At 47.1% G+C, this 23,288-nt stretch overlaps 1 protein-coding gene across 4 annotated transcripts in view; it reads right to left on the minus strand.

Moving 5' to 3' along the window:
* MAP2K3 (mitogen-activated protein kinase kinase 3) overlaps positions 1 to 23,288 on the minus strand; it is a 285,373-nt gene that overhangs the window by 80,514 nt on the left and 181,571 nt on the right. For all 4 annotated transcript variants that reach the window (XM_069210033.1, XM_069210035.1, XM_069210036.1 and 1 more), the window contains one exon: positions 20,228 to 20,276. In XM_069210033.1, coding sequence (XP_069066134.1) covers positions 20,228 to 20,276 — 49 coding nt within the window. The remainder of the gene's footprint in view (positions 1 to 20,227; positions 20,277 to 23,288) is intronic.

A 23,288-nucleotide genomic window follows, 5' to 3' on the forward strand; every position in this document is an offset into this window, starting at 1 on the left:
AAAGTCAGTATGGATGCGATCATCGAGCTGGACTAAGAAGAAGAGGAAGATGAGTTAGAGGAGGGGGGAGATTCCACCCAGGCAAGAAGAGAATAAGATGCATAAAGATTTTAGTGTGGGTGTTGGGTGTAGGAGGGGTGGTGGAGGAGGTAGTTGAGGGGGGGGGGGAGAGTTACTAATGTGTCTCAGAGAGATGACGTATTGTGTTACAAAAGAAAGGAAACCAGGAGGTGGCATTACAGTGTGTGTAAACAGGTGGAGAGATGATGAAGTGGGGGAGAAGACATTCGGCAAGACAGAAAAGACTGAGCCCAGATGAGGTTGGTGTGAAGTTGTTGGGAGTTTTTGAACAAACATATAAGTGTGTCTTTAGCTGATAGAGTAGGTACGGCTACAGATGAAAAAGGTGTAGGTACACTGAAGAAGAGACCGCAGGTAAATCTAAAAGCAGTGAGGAGGGAAATAGTATGACAAAGGACAACAAAGAAGTTGATCAAGGAGAAAAGTACAAAAGATGGTGAGGTGCAAACTACAGAAGGTGATGGTAAGAATAAGTCAGGGTGGCTTACAAAGTCGCCTTACATGGGGGTTCCGTTGTGGGCACTAATTTTTGCAGCCACAAAAGACAAAATGTAGAAAGGGGAATTTGCAGATGTATACAAACTACTTCACAGGGAGCTGCAGTCGACAGAAGGGTCAAAAGAAATAGCATGGGAACTTGCTCGATGACCCAGGATCCCGACCACAATTGACACATGGACATTGGCGTGGTCGATTTACACAAATGTCTACTGTGAAAAAATCCCAGAACGATCGATTTCCATAGTAGAGTACATCAGCATTATCAGAAAGAAACATAGTGATTTTGGAGGGTTTGCTTGGTTACATTACGATGAAAAGTTCAGAGCTCATCTAAGTTTGAAACAAGACAAACCACAGGGGAGTTATTAATGAATTGTGGTTGCAATGGATGTACCCGTCCCACCCACCACCAACTTTACATATGGCAAGTAGCTTGGCAGTTTACAGCCAAATGTGGAGAATAACCGCAGAAGACTTGTCTCGTTCACAGTGGCAGGAATTCTGTGGAAGACTGTAGTACCAAGGAAGATCTGGGAGCTGGGAGAATGAGGACTTTGGAACTGGTTGAGCACTCGACTGTCCCCAATGCCACAACTGCATACAGGCAGGCTTGGGAAGAGATTTTGAGTAGTAGTGTAGGTAAGAAAGGTCGGGACGAGTTGGCTATGGAAGCTGGAAGAGATGACGTGATACATTTCATCTTCAGGAACACAGAGAGAAACATTTTAGCAGCGGTTACTGCAGGGAAACAAGCTGGGATAGGTTTCTATGGAAAGGTTTCTGGGGGTATGAACCAAAGGCAGTAGAACTGGTGTAGATTACTGCAGGGCTCGGCAAAGAAGAGGAGATGAAGTAGGCAACAAGAACCTGTGACAATGTTTAGGTTGGTTAACGGTTTGGGTGATGTATGTTCACCTGGATTTGAGATGCAACTATTTAGGTTATGTATTTTATGGTTATTTATGGGAGCATTCAGAATTTCTGATCTTTTAGGGAAGGGAAAGGATGGAGGGCTGAAAGTGGCAGATGCTAAAGTAGTGTCAAATCAATTGTATCTTTTGCTGAGGACATCCCAGACTGATCAGACAGGGAGGGGAGGAAAGGTTCAACTGAACAGGATACAGGTAGTGTGTGCACCTTAGAAGATTGGGAATAATTTACAGCAGCAAGATGATCAAGGCAGGTTTTTTTTTTTTGTCATGAGGATGGAAGTAGGTTATTAACGTCACAGCTGCTGGCAGTCAAGAGGAAGTTACTGGTGCAGAAACCACAGGAATTTGGGACTCATTCTTTCAGGATTGGAGTGGCATCAGAAGCCAACTGGCGGGGGTACTTATTGAGGAAGGTTATGGCCCTGGGTAAATGACCATCTGCATGTTCTTTGCATTACATTCATTCTGCAACTAGACTGGGCTCACTGAAGTCAACAATTGTGTATTTCCTTTGATCCTACGATGTGACGGGAACTGCTGTGGCAATATTTTCAATTTGGATCATCAGCCATTCATTTGTCAAATGGGCAGCAGAACAAGCAGAAACTCATCCCTTTGGGGGAAAAAATGGGTTTTAGATCAACAGACTTCAAGATAGAACGGTGGTTTGCAGAGCAGTGGTGGGCTGGGTGCAAAGTGGGGTAAATTGCCATGCCATGACCTGCTAAATTTGGTAAGTGCACACCCGTGTCCTAATGTCATGATCATTGATTTGTGAGAGAGTGATTTAGTTCAATTATCAGGATTAGGTTTAATAAAAGAAATGAAGGACCTGGGCATGATTGGGAGACTGTGGTGGGGGATGTGTGAGTTTTGGACAGCCTAGTAGCAAGAAAGGTGTGGCATGGTAAGGTCAATAGGGAAATGCAGTGTTTTTGTCAAAGCCGAGAGATAGGAGTGGAGAATATAAAGATCTTAAAAAAGAAAATGCCATGTTTTATAGGCAGGAAGGACTTCATCTCTCTTTTAAGGGAAACAAGCTTTATTTGCTCAAATTGCAGAATTGTTTAAAAAGATGACAGTAACCAGATGGTGCTATTGACATTAAGGTTGTTGAAGTGGCAGCCTGTTTTAATAGCATATCGGACCTGGATGCTGGGGCGACAAATATATTTTCAAAGACAATGAAGGGTGGAGGAGGCAGGAAAACGCCTTGCCAATGTTTTTCCTGGGTGGCAGAAAACCATTAAGGAGGACACACTAGGCCGGGGGGGGGGGGGGGGGTGTTGGAGCCTTGCAGGGCAGATGTTAGCAAAGGGAGTATAGGGGAGCAATGGTTGAGTTACATGTGAGAGGTCAGTGAATGGAATGATAGGGAGATGCTGAGGAATGTTTCAATGGTTTGTTTCATTTTGGTGAGAGGATGAAGGGAGGGTTATTTAGAACAAATGTATTAGTGAAGTAGTTTGTTATGACATTTGTTGTAATATATACAAGTTTCTGCTGCATACCTGTCCTAATGAAGCAGCCTTTTGCTCTAAATTACCATGAATACTCTGCACCGTCCCGCCCAATGCGGGCTCCTGGGGGGTGATCTATGTCCACCCCAAGTGCCTCGGGCGGGTGGTGCATCCCAGGCTCCTGGTGGCACTGGTTAGGCAGCTAGGTGCCAGGGGTAGGTCTTAAGTGACACTTGGGGTCGTACAGGTAGTTAGGGCATAGTATTAGCATGCAGTGATTGTGACTGGTAGGAGTATAGTGGGTTCTTTTGTTCCTGCCCCCGTCCCCATATTGTGACCTATTGGTTGACATAGATGCATTGGCTTGCTTTAATTGGTAATGCAGAAAAAGGCTGAAGCTTAAACTGCCACTTAGGACAGGTGGCAGAAAAACACAGGAAACACGCATTGGACTGGAAGGGTTGGGGCCTTCCGGGGCAAATATTAGCAGAGGGAGTAAAGGGGAGCGATGGTTGAGGAATGTTTGGGTGGTTTATTGGGGGTTTCTTTCATGTTGGGGGGAGGCTTAAGGGTGAGGGGGGTAGTTTGAACAAACATATTAGCAAGGTGGGGCTCTTATGACATTTGTTGTAATGTATACAAGTTTCAGCTGCATACCCATCATAATAAAGAGGCCTTTTGCTCTAAATTGGCCAATTTCTTCTGCGCAGTCTTGCCTAATGGCACTTCAGCACTAGACAAAAGCAGAAGTCACTGTCCCCAGGATTGTCCTGGAAGAAGCATTCACTCCTAGGGCTCTCTTGACCTGTCTGATCATGAACACCTGTGCATAGAGACCTCTGAGCTGGGAGAGCACTACATATGCAGGGCGTACATTCACTTCTATTTAATAATCAATCAATAAATGCATTGTTTCAGAAAAGTAAAACTAAGCACAAAAAAAACAACTAATATACAGAACATTTTTTTAAAACTATGTCATCATCATCATAAAAGAAACATTTGTTCAGCCTTCTCTTCAATATTCTGTAAATCCCTTTAAAGTCCAAGCCTACCTAACAACTTCTTGTGGGCATTCAGAAAGCTTCCCTGGAAATGCATTCCACCCACTGGTTACCATTAGCTTTATGGTTTGTAACTCACAGGTGCTTGCTTCTTATTTTCTGGCTTAATTTGTTTTAGGCTGTTCAGCTAGAGTGTGTCCCTCCAGTGGAGATTCCTCGGTTTACTTTATCCTTCCAAGTGCTCACTTTTGGGAAACAGGCCTTTAAATCTTGATCTTATCTCGTCCAATTTGCTGTGCATTCCAAGACAGAGTCCAGGTGTCAGGCTCTGTCTTCTGAGGGAGCTTGGTATTTACTTTTCTTTCTTGGACATCAACGTGAGAGGATTTATGCGAAAATCTTGCAGTGAAAAGAAAGCATTTTTCTAGCACACAACAAAAAATATCTGCGCTGATAGGTCAGGATATATCAGAATTAGGAATGTACAAGTTAATAACTTTTTTGTAATTCTAAAGCGTGGTGGAAACAAATCTTTGAACATTATCAAAATGTATCAATACACTAGGTCAGCGGGGTTCCTAACCTTTTGACTTCTGCGGACCCTCACTGAATCATTACTGGAATTCAGGGACCCCCACCGAAGTAGTTAGTGGAAACAGGGACCCCGACCTAAGCAATTCCTATGATTTGGATCTCAAAATAATAAGCAAAAATACCGAATTAGTATACACCTTACCAGTGCTTAATTATTGAAATATTATGTGTTATTTTACAATCATTCTCAGTGCTGCTTCTTTATTTGTACGTACTTTAACTGTTTCATTTTAATATTATTTAATTTTGTAAAACAGTTACAGACCTCCTGAGTAGGCCTCGTGGACCCCTAGAAGTCCTAAGAGGACAGGTTAAGAACCACTACACTAGGTGATTAAATTTCCATACATTATCGTTTGAGCGCAGTTAAACTGTTGTCTGTACAAATGTAATGATTATTTCAATTGAAAAGGTGTTGTCTGTAAGGGCCGTGTGCTACCTCACCATGAATTCTCCACATTATGCCACTCCACGCCACACCACTGCATTCTACAACACTCCTCGCTACAGCATGCCACTCCATTCTATGTCCCTCTACGCTGATACTCCAAGACACTTCACTCAACACAATGCCACCCTACTCTTCACCCCTCCATTCTGCGCCCCTCCACTCCATACCACTTAACCCACTTCAATCAAACCCACTCCACTACAATCTAAACCACTCCAATTCGCCTGCTCCAATCCACCAAGCTCCTGTCTACCCCGCTCTACTCCAATCACTCTCAATCTACCCCACTCCAATCTGTCCCATTCCATTCCATTCCATCCCAATCTAATCCACTACACTCCAATGTACCACACCCCAATCTACCCAACTCCACTCCAATTTACCCTAATCCAATCTAGGCATATCGAGCCCACTCCAATCTACCACAATCTACACCACTGCACTCCACACAATCTACCCCTTCACACCAAACTACCATACTCGGCCCCAATCCACCCCAACCCACCCCAATTTGACCCACTCCAATCTACCCAACTGCACTCCTATCTACCTGAATCTATTCCACTCCAATCAAACCCAATCTATCCCACCCCATTTCAATTTACACCACTCTGCCCCTAAGCCTGCGCACTCTGCCCCAAACCTACGCCACTCTGCCGCATGTACCCACTTCACTCTATCCAACTCTACTCTTCCTCACTCTAATCCAATCTACCCCAATACACTCCAATTTACCTCAATCTACCCATACCAATCTACCCCACCCCACTCTACCCAAATCCATCCTAATCTATCTCCAATCCACACATCTATCCCACTCCAATCAACCCCAATCCAATCTACCTCAATCCAGTGCTCCAACCTACCCCATTCCACCCCACTTCAATCTACCCTACTCCACTTCAATCTACATCACTCAATACCATTCCACCCCATCTCACTTCAACCTACCCTAACCCACCCCATACTCCAATCTATATTCCTCTCCATGTCAATCTACTGCACTTCACCCCAATCTACCCCAATCCACCACTATGCCTAACGGAGCCTACCGTAAATATGCCCAACTACACATTACACCAAGTGACTCCTGTCTACTCCACCCCAATACTCCCCACTCCAACCTACCCAAATCTACTTAAATCTATCCCACTCCAATCCACCCAACTCCAATATACCGCTCTTCACCCCACTCCACCCCAATACACCACACTCCACCTCAATCTACCCCACTCCACTCTATCCAGTCCACTCTACCTCAATCTACCCCAGTCAACCCATCTCAACTCTACCCAAATCTTCCTCACTCCAAACTACCCCACTCCAATCTAACCCACTCCCTACTCCAATCTACCCCCACTCAACTCCAGTCTATGCCAATCTATTGCACTACAATTTTACACCATTCTACTTCATTCTAGTCTAACCCACTTTACTTCACTAAAGTCTATACCAAACTACCCCACTACAATCTATCCCACTCTACCTCACTCCCCTCTACCCCACCGACCCCACTTTAATCTACCTAACGCCAATAACGTTTAGCTATGCTGAACGACAGCCTCACTGGTATATAACCTGGCTAAAATACACTGCCAAATCCAATAGCTCTCGCATAGGCGAGACCTTCTGGCTTTGTCAATGCTGGTTATCTACAGCTTTACATGGCCAGGGGATCGGACTGGGCGTTTTAGTGCACATTTAAAAACTGCTCTATTAACTAATCAAAACCAGGTGCGTGGCCAAGCCATCGAACATGGCGGACCCGAACTAATAGAGCTCTGCGCCGCGCCCAGCTTATCCGTCGCCACCTGGGGGACAGAGGAGCGGAGTTGGTCCGCGGGGGGTCGGTCTGGGGCCCGTGCAGTCTTGGGCTCGTCGGGGCCGGGAGCCGGCCTTCTGCGGCGGCCTGAGGCGGATCTGAGACGCGACCACGTGGGTCGGGCCTGTTGGTTTGGGCCGAGGAGAGGCCGTGCGGAGTGGCGCGCACAGCAGAGGCCGGATCCCTGGGCCGGGGCGCCTTTACGGCAAGGTCTTCCTGTGACTACTGCTCCCCGGGGAGGTGAGGAGGCACCCCAGGGACAACGAGGAGTGCGAGGCGCATTTAGAGTGCTGCCAGCATGAGGTGATCGGGGCTGTCGGACCAGGGGGGAGCCGCTGATGAAATACTGTGCCCGCTCTGGGCTTGGCTGGCCTGCTGGGGCCTGGAAGAAGTGGTGAGAGCCTAGAGGTGAGAAGACCGTGGGCCGGGCTGCTCGTGCTGCCGTGTGGTGGTGAGCTGGTGGCCCCGGCAGGCGGGCCCAGCCTATCCCATTACCCTGGGTGACTGCAAGAGAGTAGAGGACCTGTGGAGACATTCATGGCCAGCTGCCTGCCAACAACGAGGAGGAGGAGGGTGCCATGTGGGGGACCACGTTTCATGCAGATCCCTGCAGAGCCAGTTGCTGCTGGAGGTTAGTTGTGCGGAGTTGGGAGCAGTCGCGGGCTGTTCCGATGGGCGTCAAGTTGTGATACCTCTGGTGCCCGGATACTCGCTTGGTCATTTTGCCCCAGCTGAGGTCGTTTGGGGGTACGGTATGGATACAGCAGGCGACGAGGTGGTGAGTGGCGGCTAGGGAACAGGTGGAAACTTCTTGAGACTTGGAGTATGGCAGGGAATTTGCGCTCTGGTGCCGGAGCTGGGAAGTCGCAGGACAGCCAGAAACTAGATGCAGTACTTGCTGCGGTGGAGCGCATTGGAGATTCGTTGGAGCGCGCCCGCACATCGCTGGAAGCCAAAATAGACAAGGTGGCCAGCGACCTTGTCCTGCTGTATGCTGACCATCGCAAGTTGGTGGACAAAACTGGCAAGATAGAGGCGAGGGTGGACGAGCTGACGCGTGCAAGATGCGGAGGGACGCTCCAGTAGGAACAATATTAGAGTGGTGGGCTTGCCGGAGGGCGCCGAGGGCCAGGATCCGGTGGCCTACTCAGAGAGTTGGCGGCGGGGGCTGTTGGCGGCGGGGGCTGGTGCCGGCGGGTGGCCTTACTCCTTTCTTCTCCGTGGAGCGCGCACATCAGATTCCCACACGGCCAAGACCCCCGGGGAGTGCTCCTCGTCCATTCATCATCCGCCTCCTCCACTACGCGGACAGAGACGTTGTATTGCGAACTGTGAGGGACGCCTCGCCTCCTCGGGTGAACGGTGTGCAGATCTCACTGTTCCCGGACTATACCCTAGCAGTGCAGAGTGACTGGGCTTCCTACTTGCCTTTGAAACGTAAGCTCAGGTCCCTCAGCTTAAATTACTCTTTGCTGTTCCCTGCTAGGCTGCGCATCGTGGCGGAGAACAAGTCACATTTCTTTGCCACACCTGACGCGGCATGGGAGTGGCTTGAGTCATCCGGCCTGGCCTCGGGCGGTGCTGCGGAGCGGGCTGTGCCGGTGCCTCGAGGCAAGCGTAGCCGGGCCAGACACGTCCGGAGGAGAAGCAAAATCCGTGCTGGTCCTGTGGCGTGTGTACCAGACTTGGAGCAACTAATGTAGGAGAGGAGGGAAGCGATTCACTCTGCTGCGGCTATCAGCGTGTCCCCGCTGGCTTCGGAGTCGGACACTGAACTTTCGCAGCCGCCCAGTATTAGACCTGTTATGCCGGACCGCCTCTCGGAGTTGGGCCTTGTTGGGGGCCCGCCTGTGACACCAGCCACAGCAGACTAACTCTTTTAAGGGATGTTTGTGTTGAGTTGGAAAATTGTACATTGCTGGAACTGTCCATCTGGCTTGTAGTATATGCCGGCCTTTCATCAGCATGATTCAGGATGTGTGCTGATGGCGGCTATGGTTGTTGAATGTGGGCGCCCAACCTTGGGTGGCTGCGCGTGTGGCCGCTGGCGCTGTGCCTGCCCATGCGCGCGCCTGTGGTTGATAGATGTGATCTTCCTCTTAAGTCCCCTCCTCTCCCACCCCCCCCCTTTTTTCACTTGCGTTTGGATTGCTTATCTGTGGGATTGGCCTACCCCATACTCTCACTAGTGGAGACACATAATGTGTGGTTGCATGCTACTTTTTTCTTTGTTGGGTTTGGGCGGTGACCTGTTGTCGATCTGCTCTGATGGTATTAGTTATGTACTGGTCATGCTGGAGGGCATCTACTGAGTACCTGATCGATGGATGGGAGAATGTTATGGTTGAAGTGGTGCTGTACGGAGGGGCGGGGAAGTGGTGGAGGAGGGGTGGTTTGTTACTCATGACATGTCTTCATACACTGCGATTACTTGGAACGTGAGAGGCATACACACCCCCAGGCGCCGATACGCTATCTATTCCTATCTTAGAAGGCACTCAGTCCACTAGGTGTTTTTGCAGGAGACGCACCTGGTGGGTTTGGAGATCCCCTGGTTGCACCGACGCTGGAAAGGGCAATTGTATGCAGCAGGTCACTCAGTGTATGCTAGGGGTGCATTGATTTGGATTAGAGCGGGCACTCCCTTTGCGGCGGAGGAGCAGATCGCGGACCCACAGGGTAGATTTGCTCTGGTTTGGGGGAAGCTGGCAGGTCATGCTGTAGTGCTAGGTTCCATTTATGCTCCGAATGTGGACCAGACCGCTTTACTGCATGGACTGTCCCAACATTTGGCGGGCTGGAGCGATTTTCCATGGCTGTTGGGCGGAGATTTCAACAGTGTGCTTGATGTTGATCTGGACCGTTCCTTTCCGCCGTTGCCCACGTCCCCGGTCGTGGCTGCCGCGCACGGTTTGGTGACCTGGACTCAGCAATGGCAACTGGTAGATATATGGCAGCACTTTAGCAACAGGGTCTATTCCTTCTACTCTGCCCCGCACTCTCTCCATGTGCGTTTAGATAGAATGCGCTGCACTCCGAACTTGGCCTCAGTAATAGTGAATACAGACTACTTGGGGCGCACGCACCTGGATCACAACCCGCTGCTTGTGGGTCTGAATTGGGAGTCCACCCGCCCGGCTGTTCCTACTTGGAGGCTGAGGCCAGAACTGTTGGAAGACGCTGCTTTCAGAGCATCACTGTGCGCTGCAATCCCGGAATATTTCGAGCACAATGATGGCACTGGTTCGTCGGGTTTGGTAGAGTGCCTTCAAAGTTTTTATCCGGGGACACTGCCTGGGAACTCAATTTAACTTGCGCTGTAACATTGAACGCGACCTTGCTCGGGTGGAGCACGTTGTGCTGCGGCCGGAAAGGGAGGCGGCTGGTAGTCAGACCGAAAATTTGATGTCGGCGGCCTGCGCTGAACACCTATTGCTGCTCGAGTGTCTGCGATGTTTGAACTACGCCGCACACTCTGCGAGAACTCATGCTTCGACTGATAAAGCGGGTAAGCTGCTGGCTTGGTTGATCCAATGTGATTGTGAGAGGGGACCGATAGTGGAGATCCGCTTGCGGGCGGGGGGACTGGTACACACGCCCGGGGAGATACAAGCTGAGTTTACGAGGCATTATAGGGCACTCTATGCGTCTGGGTGCCTCCCATGGGCAATTCCTGCAGTGAATTTCTCGGCGGGGTTGAGCTTCAGTGTCTAAAATAGGAACAGATGGAGGCACTTGAAGTGCCTCTTGATCTTGGGGAGATAAGGTCCAGAATCCGTGAGCTCGCATCCAGTAAAACGCCGGGCATGGATGGTTTGCCAGTTGACTTTTACAAGGCCTTCGCGTCACAATTGGCACCCAGGTTGCTCCGTATGTACGAGGCAGCTGAGCGGAGGGTTGTTTGTCAGCCACTCAGAGGGAAGCGTTGTTAGTCTCCCTTCCCAAACCTGGGAGGGACCCAGCAGAGCTGGGATCGTACCGGCCCCTGGCAATGCTAAACACCGACTATAAAATATTAGCTAAGGCCCTGGCGGAGCACCTTGCGCCGAGATGTGCCAGACTTGATTCACCCCGATCAGAATGGGTTTGTGCCGGCTAGAGACCCCTCACATAATATTAGAAGGTTGTTCCATGTCATGCAGTACGCGGAGCGGGGCGGGATTGGCCGAGTGCGGGTTGCCTTGTCCTAGATTTGGAGAAGGCCTTTGACTACCTAGCGTGGCCCTTCCCGTTTAAGGTGTTGCAGCGGTTTGGTATGGGGCCATCCTTCATCCGGCTGGTTAAGCTGTTATACAGCAAGCCCCAGGTCCAGGTGAAGCTGGGGTCTGTGATATCGGACCCGATCCGGGTGTGCAGGGGCACGAGACAAGGCTGTCCTCTTTCGCTGCTGCTGTTCTCACTCGCCATGGAGCCCCTAGCAGCGGCCCTGCCTAAAGAAGGGAATGACTGGAGTATCACCCTAGGGGACGGCCTGCACATAGTGTTGTTGTATGCCGACGACCTTCTCCTGTACTTTAGAGATGTCACGCAGATCCCATCAGAGGTTGGGTTGCTGCTACAGCGCTTTGCGTTGATATCCGGCCTCAAGATCAATTGGTCTAAGTCGTGCCTCTTCCCATTTGACCTTGGGCTCTCGGATCCGGGGCTTAGTCTGGCTGGGAGTCCTGTTCCGTGGCAGCCATGTACGTTCCGATATCTGGGCATCCGAATCTACCATCGAGAGGAGGATCTGGTTGACGGCAACCTCACAAAAGCGGTGTCTTCGATCAAAGCTCAAATGTCCTTTTGGAGGACGCTACCGATGTCAGTGGCAGGCAGGATAGCACTCTTGAAGATGGTAGTCCTCCCGGGCCTTTTGTACTTTTTTTCCAACCTTCCGCACTATGTTCCCCCTGGTTTCTTTAGAGCCCTGGAGTTGGGGCTGAGGGACTTTATATGGAATGGTGGCCGATTCAGAGTTGCCCTGAGGAAGTTGTATTTGCCACCCGACAGGGGCGGACTAGCAGTCCCTAATCTGGAGCACTACTACCTGGCAGCCCAGCTTCAGTGGGTGTCCAGGTGGCTGGCGGTTGTCCAACTCGCTGGCAAGGCATCCGAGCGAGGTCCCTGGTCGCTGCTGCAGATTCAGCACTTGTTACATCCACTCTCGTGTGCGCAGACTCCTCGACAGCTATTCCTCAGGGTAGCCCATAGATGTTTTTGTAGATCTCTCGGGCTCACGGGGCGAGTAGTCCCACTGCACAGGCCTTAGCACTGTCTTGCACGCCGCGAGGTCCTAGGGTCACATCAGACTCGGAACTACGCACGTGGCATGAGGTGGAGCTGTGTACACTGGGCGATCCTTACGTGGAGGGCCAGTTGCTCTCGTTCGCTAGGCTTCAGGAGCTGAGGTTGCCGCCCAGCTAGTTCCTCTTGTACAGTTCCTTGTTGCGAGCCCTGAGATCCGGATGGGGCGGGATATCTCGGTGGCTCCGCCCACGCATCTGCTGATTCAATACTTACAGGTGATGGGTCGGGGTTGACGCTTGATTAGCTGGCTTACAGACGTGTTGCGAACTCATACTGTCCTGGAGAGTGGTGCGCTGCGTACGGCCTGGGAGGAGGATGTGGGTAGTCCAATCATGGAGGCGCAGTGGAAGTTAGCTCTTTCGGGCCACCTTAACATACCCTGTAATTCCAGATTTCAGCTAATTCAGTTCCACATAGTTCACAAAGCCTACCTCACCCCGACTCGTGTGAATAAATATTTTGCCCACCGGGATGCGGCCTGTGTCCGTTGCCACGGAGTGGGCGTAGATTTGCTGCACATGGTGTGGTCCTGGCCTAGTTTGTGCTCCTATTGGAGGGTGGTAATCAACAATTTATCGGACTGCACAGCGCGGCAGGTCCCATTCACCTGAGAGACGTGCATACTGGGATTGTTCCCTAGAAGTAAGCGGCATAGAGCGGAGGTGTGCTTTTCGGACCTGGAACTCATCGTGACAAAGCGACTAGTGACTCGTAGGTGGAAATCGTCAGACCCCCCCGCCGGTGCAGGCTTGGAGACGCTCTCTTGAGGTATGGGTGGGGGTCGAGGGAGTAGCATTGAAGAGGGAGGAGGTGTTGGGGTTACACCAATTTCCGTTGTCAGCTGGCTGGGAGGAGCTGATGGTGTGATTGTGGAATGGAACATGAGCGGGGATCCAGGAGAGGGGGATTGGTTTAGCGCGAATGAGAGCCCGTTAATGCTGTGGTGCGCTTCGTTGGGGGGGGGGGGGTGACCTAGCGCGATTTGATGCAGTGCTGGAAGTCGGAAAGGCACAGTTTGCGGGATTTGGTGCCCGGTTCAGCCCCTCTACCGGAATGCCGGGTTGCTGCAGATTAATCCTCAACCTAATCGGAAGGTGATTAAGTGGAGCTTAATTGTATGGATGCCCAGTAACCAGCAGTTGTTATTGTTTGTACAGTTTTTTTTTTTTAAATGTTTATAGCATCTGCCCTCTCTATACTGACATTTGAGCTACAAACTATGCGATGGGAGTATTGGTGCAACGATTGGTGTGGTCGTGTAATGCACTCACTAAACAGCCATTAGCTGCTTCTTATCCCCTCAAACCGCACCTGCAAGCCATCTTAATATTAGTGGGATAATCCTGATAAGAGTGTGCGGTGGAGCCCAATTCGTAGAGGGTTCGGAGGATAAACCAAATACCTGGACTAACATTCCTATGTTACTTGACCTGTTGCACTGATTTGTCATTATTCAGCCGAGTGGTTATCCAGTTGAAGCGAAGGCTCACAATGTATTATGTCTAAATGTCATTGGGTTATAATTATGTTGTAAAGTTGTGATAAAATGCCAATAAACAGATTCATGAAAAAAAAAAAAATTAACTAATCAAAACCAAGCAAGACTCCAGCTTAAATGCAGTGATGGTGCTCCCATAGGCAGCATGTTGAGTGAGAGATGGTTTGATCAGCATGTGGGAGAGCATCTGTTGATCAAATTTCCTGCTTGCCTTCAGGCTGGCGTAAATCTTTCTTTGTGTTTTCTTTGGTGGTGGTGGTGGTGGTGGTGGGGGGCTTGGAAGTAAATTGATGCCTCTAGTTAAGCATCTCGCTGGGTGTCCAGAGTTGGATGTGTGATGTAATAAAGGGAGGCATTTCAATGCAAGTCCACAAGTGCAGCGTCTAGGCACTGTCTAACTACAGTGCTAAGGTGGGTTTATAGACTATGTACGTCAAAAATGTAGAGATGAGTAACTGCGTGGATAGATGGATAAATGGGTGACTCAATACATGGATTCATAGACGGGTGAGTGTGTGCATGGACTGAAGATTCATGAATAAGCGAGGGCATGAATGGATGGATGGAATAAATGGTACAGAATTTAGGCACCAGAACCTTCCTTTAGGAAAGTGTCAATTAATATTTAGGGTCAGTTTAGTGCTTAGATCAGTGGTTCCTAAGCTGTGGTCCGGGGACCCCTGAGGGTCTGCGAAGCATCCTCAGGGGGTCCGTGACTGCAAAGAAAAATTATATTAAAATATTATTAAAGTGTATATAAAGAAAGTGGCTACATGTACATTTGAACATTTTAATACGCACTGTAAATGTTAAGGAATTTATAATTGCAGGCTAAAAATTAAATTAATATCCTCAGATTGATTTGCGGGAACAGGGCAGGTTAGGGTGACCACAATTTTAGAGCCAAAAAATGGGAGATTTCTCAAAAATAGAAAAGGAACTGCAATTTTACTTCAACGGAGCACACAGAATGACAGAGATCATCAGTATAAGAATTACAGAAGAGGCACTAAGCACATAAAACAATGCAATTGAAAAAACAGTATAATGCCTGTTAATTTAAGTGCTTTCTGATAACACCTGCTAACTAGCCCTGCTTTGGAAAACAAACAAAATCACCTCCCACCGTTTTAAGGCGACCCTCTCTAACAACCAGGACATTAGCTGAATTTCCCAAAATCTGCCAGGACAGCTGGTGGATAACCGGGACTGTCCCAGGAAATCCGGGACGCCTGGTCACCCTAGTGCAGGTGCATCAAAACAAAATATGTGGCTTCGATTGAATTTAGTAAAGCTCCAAACTTCCTATTAAAGTTACATTTTTTATCTTATTTTGGCTGTTTGCAAATTAAATAAAATGTGTTTTATGGTTAAAATTTTCTACAATATTTAGGCCTGGGTCCCCGGCTTCCAGTAATGACTCAGTAGAGGGGTCTTCCCTGGATTCCAATATGATTCACGGGGGTGGGGGAGGTGGGGTCCCGGGTTCCAGTAATGATAAAGTGAGGTTCCACAGAAGTCAAAAGGCTGGGAACCACTGGCTTAGGTGATCTGAAAGGCATGCAGGCTCCATTACTGGTGTTTCTACTTGGCTCACATAAAGACCATTTATTAATAGTTTTTATGGCCGTAAAATTAATGGATAAACAAGTAGAAAGTAATATCCTGTCCAGAGCGCTAAACTTTCCATTGACATTTCAGTGGTACATGTCTGCATCACAACTGATGAGTGCTCGGTAGTCTTGTCTTGCTCACAGACTATTTATCCAATTTCTGATCAAGAACAAGCTTTAAATCACCACACCCTAACCTAGAATTTGATAGGATGGCAAAAATGTTTCCTCAGCCCCTTTGCAAAAGGAGGGAAGAGTCAGAGAAAGGAGAATTAGAGGTGGGACATTAACCCAGAATTCTTTATTACCATCATTCACATATGACACTATCATCTTCAATCCCCCATCAATCTCCCAAATGAACGTCGTCCGAATTGACTCTTCAGGTAACAAGAGAATTGCTCCATTGTAGAAACAGCACGAAGATTAAACTTCAGTTTTTTCATAGCTATATAAATTGACAGAAACGTTTAGAACATATGATGCTGTCCTAAATTGATATGCAGGAAGTAAGATTATCAACACGGGCCTAGTAAAACTTTGGCCTTCATCTCAGACAGTGAAAACAAGTTTGCTCATACCTTCTTCCATTCCAGTGATCTCAGTTTGAAACAGATTAGTACATGCTTTTGTTGACAGTTCGAAAGTTCTGCAAGAGGCCTGATTCCATCCTAATCATTTCATCGCTGACCACAGTTTCAGTGTTCTCCTTGATCAATAAAGACAATTTGAGTAGGTCATCTTTTACCCACTTCAAATTTGGATTCTTGATTTCTTCTAGGTTTCCCTCTGCCATCCTTGTGGTGCATTCATGTAATAAATATCACTCATTCCTGCAATCACTTCGAAGACTTTTAATTCTCTGTTGTAACCTTGCTGCCTTGAACCCCTTTTTGACAAGTTATATGGGCCACCAATTTCTTGAAGAAGAAAATATCCAATACCAGTGCAGATAAAGGTAGTGTTGGTGGAGAGACTATTCAACATTTTGTGTCCAGTGATGGGGACTCCAGCACTTTTTCCCATACTAAAGCCTTGCCAGAGCCAGACAACAATGAAAAATTGGAGCTAAAACTGCAGCATCTCCCAAGCTGCCACTATCTGCATACTGAGATTCAAGTCGGCATCTCCCAACAACTGCGGTAGCCGACAGCATCTTCCACTGCTCCTATAAGCCAGAAATACTATTAAATTGTGAGGAAAAAAAAATTATTCAATGAACATTTCTAAAAGTAAATGATGCCCTCATATCCCCACTGATGAAGACGACAAAGGTCCAACCTGTTCTTGGTCCTGAGGAGATGATATGGTCAATACAACCTTTTGGGGGAGGGGTTAATAAAAAATTATTGCTAAATTCTCAGAACTTTCTCGTGACTAGAGAACCTGTGGATGTTCTCTAGTGTCTAGGCGCTACTGGTACTTGGAACAATGTATAGAAAACATATGGGCCTTCAGAATTCGAACAGTTGCACTATCTGGATAATGAGATAAGTCGGAATCTCCCAACAACTGTGGTAGCAGACAGCATCTTCCACTGCTCCTATAAGCCAGAAATACTAGGAAACTGAAAAAGACTGTCTCAATGAACATTTCTAAAAGTAAACGCTGACCACCCTTATCCCCTTTGATATAGAAGATGTAGGTCCTACCGGTTCTTTGTCCTGAGGAGACGATACGGTCGAAACCACCTTTTGGGGGATGGGGCAATAAAAAATTACTCCTAATTTCCCAGAAATTTCTCGCAACACGAGACCCTTTGGAGGTTCTCTAGTGTTTAGGAGCTACTGGTGCTTGGAACAATGTACAGAGAAACTTGTGGATCTTTCGAATTTGTACAATCTTAACTGTGATGATCAACTGACTTGTTCCCTATTGATTGGTTAACAAAATGACAATCCAAATTTTAACATGAGGTCGTGCTTCTGTTATAGAGTGGCAACACAATCACCAACGATGCTGCCCTCTAGACACAGGAACAGTGTTGGAGAGTACCAGATTGCACATATCATATACCAAACACCTGTGTGTTCATATCTCAGAAAGTGCTCCAATTATGCTAGTTTCCTGAATATTTAGATTATAAGAAAGTAGCCCATAATGCATTCAATCACATAAGCAGTGCATACTGCCTTACTGTTAAGTCAAGAATAAAATTACCCACTAGAGCCTTAGACTTCAGGAAAGTGGAATTCCTATTGTCTTACGCCCATGACATACTGTTTGAGGTTTATGACAATTTTCCAAGTTGTGTTTTTTTTTTTTTTTAACAGAACAAGTAGATTTCTGAAACTTCCCATCCATTGGACAAGCAAATATGTCATATAATTTCACAGTTCTGATATCAAAATCTTAAAATGGGTATAATTCGATGTCAATACCACTTGTAAATTATGCATATTCTTTCCAGATTTAATTATAGTAAGATTACTAGCAATAATCACGTCTTTCTTTTTTAATACAGCACTTTGTTTAACCATTTCTAAATGTTACAAACGTAAGCGGTATTCTTAGTCAATTTAATGGTACTCAATTGACCAACTGCAGAAAAATGGATAGGTGAGTCAGCCTTACCTCCATTTAGGTATTAGGCAAAAGTGAAGGGGAAATAAAATTGTGCCTGCCTGACACACCTCTTCACCAAAAATCCACTTTGTGACACGACCTAAAGAACAGAGTGCGTACTCTTGTTTATCATTGGTGTTTCAGAGCCTCGTCTTCCAAAAGGAAAACGTTATTCTATTTATACTCTTGAATCTTCAAGTATCGCGATAGTAAGCTGTGAAGGTGCAGCTTAACTTTAAATTTAATTCGTAAAATGTTTCATTACTTTTAGCCTACAATAATGGTGCTAGATGAATTCTTAAATACCTTGTTGCCTGGTGATTTTGGTTTTTCTTTGTCTCGCAAGATTAGATAGGCGTTTGGAAAACACAGAATGCTATTGTGTATGATACGTAAGGCATGCCTTCTTGTGGGTCTTTCTTGTGGGTCTTTCTTAGATATGATGACTATGCAACACCCCTTTCACTAGAGACATTAACGGCTTGAATGCTGACCTGGTTGATCTGAGACCTTGCCTTCTAACCCTTGCTTCTAGTGCTTCCATTAATTCCCTCTAACTGGAAATGTGTGCATTGTAGCTATGGAAAAAATACAATATGACAGGCTGTTCAGGACTTTGCCAAAGACATGCTCCCACGCATCCTCCTCCTTACATGCTGCCTTCTGTGGTATGGTCCCACGTGTACCCCACACACAATACTGTTCCAGGTACAACAACGCATGTGGAGAGATGCTCCTGCTGCAAACAAAACTCTCAGGAGTGATTTTGCCACTCCACGGAGCAAGGTCCTCAACCACACATGAAACAGATACAACAAATAGAAGTTTTAAATTATTATGTATTTGTAGGTAAAGATAAAACCAAAACGATTTCCACAGAGGAAATAAAAATAACCGATCAGGTGCTGACCCAACATCACCCAGCTGCTTTGCAGAAGAGAAGCAACCCAGTAAAACCAAACTGCATTCTAACTGCTCCTGGTGCCGTTTTTGTGGCGCCAGCATAATGTGTCATTTCTGACATTTGGCGTTAATGCTTATCATGCAAAATGATGCTCGTATGCCACGGTGCATAATTTCAAGACCATCCAGGTACAAATACTAATGGAGGCACAAGGCCAGGACAAATGGACATAACGCGAGCAGGTGGTCAGAGCTCTTATTTTTTTTTTTAGCGAAATGCATCCTTATGCCAAAGGACGCATTTCAAATGCCAGATTTGCATGTTGCGTACTTGTACATAATTTTTCAGAAACTCTGCATAATTACGCAAAAGGAAATTATTGAAATGTCAAACTCCGTTTTAACGTCCTTGCCTGGTTTAAGACTCGTCTAACCGTCTGCAGGGAGACATTTTCAAGAGCTGACTCACGCGGATTGGTCACCATCTGGCCACATCCTTCCGCGCACGAGGAGAGTGGGCCTTCCGAGCGCAGCAGCCAGCCAATGACCTCATCGGTGTTAGGTAGGCGAGCAGCTGTGCACAGTACTCACTGCCAGGGTGGCTATATTTAGAAGGCCTGGCACTCAGCCCAGCCTCCTTGGCGAGTTCCGAACTATTCTTAGCAGCTGCTTTTCACTACATTCCCGAGGCGACCCCACGACAACCCCAAAGAGCCCGCTCCACCTAAAGGCCGTTCAGTGGAGCAGAACATGCGGCACTGACACACGGGTGTAAAGGAAACAAAGTGGCTGTCTTTAATAGAGAAAATACTGCACATTAAAGGAGCGCGCAAAATTCAAAGCAAGCCACTCCAGCCAGCACGCGCTTGACCAAAATGCTTCACTGCATCCCTGACACTATCAGCTGAAGTAATTTAAGATAGAGGTCCCCAAAGCACGTGATACGATTTCGGAGCACTCAGAATCACACATTCCAAGATTGTTAACTTAAAAGTTTAGATTCGGGTTTCAGTTTACAAAGCCCAAAGTGGTTCCCCAGATCCTAGTAGAAAGGGCAACGCTTCCTCTTCCAAGTTCTACTTAACCCTACTACTTGGTCCTACTCCAACCCAGTTCAGGTCAGTTCCGGCACATGCAATAGGTAAAGACACATAACAGACAATAACCTGAGCCAGGCATTAGAGAGCATCAGAGTGACGGACATTTCCATGGGCTGCAAGTGACAACAAGAGTGCGGACAGCGTGAACAGATGAAGAAAGAAGGAATGCTAAAGAAGCTGATAAAAAGTTTACAGGAAGAGGCCAAGGTTACATCTTGATCTTCATTTGACAAATTAAAGACTTCCTTCAACGGCTGTAAACGCGTTCTTACAATGAGGTCCAAAAGCATATATCGATGAAGGCTAACAACAAGCCCCCCATCCCCCCATATACAGTGTGCCACTGAATATGACACAGCAGGCAAGAGCGGTAGCGCTGAAAGCCATGTGAAGTAAAGGGGTTGAAGTACTTACCTTCTCGCCAATTGTGATAAAAGTTCTCGAGTCGAGGTTCCTGGGAGGCCTGCAAAAAAGACCATTTACAACCTTAGTTATTTCTCACAAATTGTTAGTGTCTCGTGAAATGATCAGAAAAGTGTATCACCTGACTAGTCAACAGCCAGAAAAATACAAGTGCAAAGTAAGCTTCTGAATATCTCCACTTTGAGAACCAAAATCCATATCCGTAGGTATGGTCAGAGAACAACAGCAGGATATAAACACGTAGTAATACCGAATATTCTTAGTTGAAAGACCTCTCCTTTCATGAATTAGGGAAACATTACCATTTAGTCCACAGCACCTGAACCAGTATCAATACTATAATGAAGTAAGACCAATCAATGACATGTTAAGTTCCCCTTAGCGATCCAATCTCATGGTAAGTCCACTGTGTGCCACCCTCCTCAGTTCAATTAACAACTAGTGAGCATAGCATTCCGACGGCCTCAGTACTGCATTGATGGGCCTTTCTAAATGGAGAGAATTTCTGACTAGAAGTATTAAAATAAAAACTCACTAGGAGGGTTGAGTAACTTGTTTCCATACCACACCACTCCTAAAGTGTGTAAATATTTGAAAGAACGGGACCAGCAGAAGGTCTGACGCAGCAAAGGCACTATAGGGCTCACCCAACTAAGAAGGCCCATAGGATACCCCCAGGTGGCAGCACTGCAAATTACATCTCAGGGCACATTTTTTCAATCTGACAGAGCGGATGTGTGTTGGCACCAGGAGGGATGCTTTGGGAATGAGTAGAATTTAGAGGTTTAAGAGATTAATAAAACCGGTGGGGCATAGGGTCTTGTTGTGAAGTTTCCAGAGGTATTCTTCCCAAAGGTGGCACACAGCATGGGGTACAGCCTAGTGTATTTCCAGGTCTCATTTCTTCTGCCGAAAATGGACTTGAAAGTCCTCATATGGTCCAATTTTTATGCCAACAGTTGGTTTTGGTGTGGTTATACTAGGTTGGATAGAGCACATGGTCTAGTGTTGAGCTCTCATGTCAACCACAAAGAAGTGAAAATGAGAAGTTATGTCATGGCTATGCCTGCTCATGAGCCCTGCACTCATGTACCATGTTAGAATGTGTGGGGAGGGGGCTGAGAGAAGCGGATAGTTGAATGGGACCTAGAGAGCAGTGTCAATGGGGCTCGTCTCCCTTCCTTTAACATCAATCAGTCTATTTCTAAAGGGCACTACTTACCCGTTAGGGTGTCAAGGCCCTTGGGGGGAGGTGGGGGGGTGCTGCTACTGATCGAAGAGCCAGGTCTTGAGGTGTCTTCTGAAGGTGAGCAGGTCCTGGATCTGTCTTAGGTCAGACGGGAGGGTGTTCCAGGTTTTGGCGGCGAGGTAAGAGAAAGATCTACCGCCAGAGGATCTGCGCCAGATGGAGGCGTGGTTGGCGGAGCGGAGTTGTCGGGTGGGGGTATAGAAGCTGAGTCTGCTGTTCAGGTAGGTTGGTCCTGTGTTGTGAAGTGCTTTGTGTGCGTGAGTGAGGAGCTTGAAGGTGATCCTCTTGTCGACGGGGAGCCAGTGAAGGTCTCTTAGGTGGGGGGGGTGATGTGGCTGTGGCGAGGGATGTTGAGGATGAGTCGGGCGGAGGAGTTTTGGATGTGTTGGAGGCGTTGCAGGTGTTTGGACGGGATGCCTGCGTAGAGTACGTTGCCGTAGTCCAGCCTGCTGCTGACGAGGGCCTGAGTTACTGTTTTTCTTGTTTTGGTTGGGATCCATTTGTAGATTCTGCGAAGCATGTGGAGGGTGTTGTAGCAGGAAGAGGAGACGGCGTTGACTTGTTTTGAAATGGAGAGGGATGTGATACTTCTTCAAATAAACCCCACCTTCTTTGGAGCTGTATCCGCCTAGGTCTCCTTAACACTGGGGACGAGCGAGGCATGGAAAGATGCAGCTTCTGGCTTTTTCTAAATGTAGCCCCCACACACATTTTCGGGCAGCAGCAAAATTAACAGTCCTAGGCAGATGCAGTGAGTAGCGCGGCAGCATTAAGTACGCTACACTTGCACTCATCGAATCAGCAAGCAGTTCAATTTCAGAATTACTTTCTGCCAGCCATCTTACTTCTTCAGATGCTGTTGGAAGGATCAGAATGAGGTCATCACGCAGGGGAACATGGGTAATGGTGGCCATCTTTGTTGCCTGACTTGGTCCCATTGCAACGGACAGGCATCTTTACTGCTATCCTAGTGCAGCTATTTGCAACTTATTATTTCTATTGGCCATCTTTCTTGCCTGACCTGGTCCCACTGCGAGGGACAGACATCCCCAAAACTGTAATTTGGAGTTTTTATTATTCATTGTTGATGGGCCTGGAATCTAATGCCTTCACATTTTTTTGTTGTTGTTGTGACTATGTTCTGCTTTTTCGGGGTGAATACTTTTTGCGGCTTAAATAGTTTTTCTTTGGGTTTTAACTTGTGAATGTCTGTAGCAGACATTTTCCCTATTCTGTAAGGAAGTCAGCTCTCATCAGCTACATATTGAAAATGCAGGTAATAAATCCACCTCCTTCATTTTCAGAGTCACCTGGTGAATCACCCATTGCCTGGAAAGTGTGGTTCAGAGTTTTAAATGCTTTTCTGGGAGCTACTGATGGCCTAAGGTTCAAAGCCGGAAAGGAAAAAATGGTTTTTGGAACATTCTTTGGGTCTGCAAGCTCAGGATTTTTTTGCACTTATTTGTACCTGATGATGAGGAAGACGAGCTGGATGAATAGCCTGAAGCAGTCAAGAGATTGGAGAGAGACTTCTACTATGCACCTAATTTACTCGTTGAGAGACAGAGGTTTTTCTCAAGAGAACAGCATGCTACATAATCTGTAGACAGATATGTGGCACCTGAACGTGTTTTTGGCAGAGAGGTGTCAATTTTTTAATTTGTTTTTACTGATCAGCTTATTAGGGGCCAGTAGGGTACTAGGTGTTTCAACAAAAGAATTCAAGAAAGGCTACAACCTTGTAAAAATCCATCCACCGAGGAGACAGTGGATATCACATACAGTATCCAAGATTCCAAGTTG

This window comes from Pleurodeles waltl, chromosome 10 (assembly GCF_031143425.1).
Source record: "Pleurodeles waltl isolate 20211129_DDA chromosome 10, aPleWal1.hap1.20221129, whole genome shotgun sequence".
Taxonomy (NCBI): domain Eukaryota; kingdom Metazoa; phylum Chordata; class Amphibia; order Caudata; family Salamandridae; genus Pleurodeles; species Pleurodeles waltl.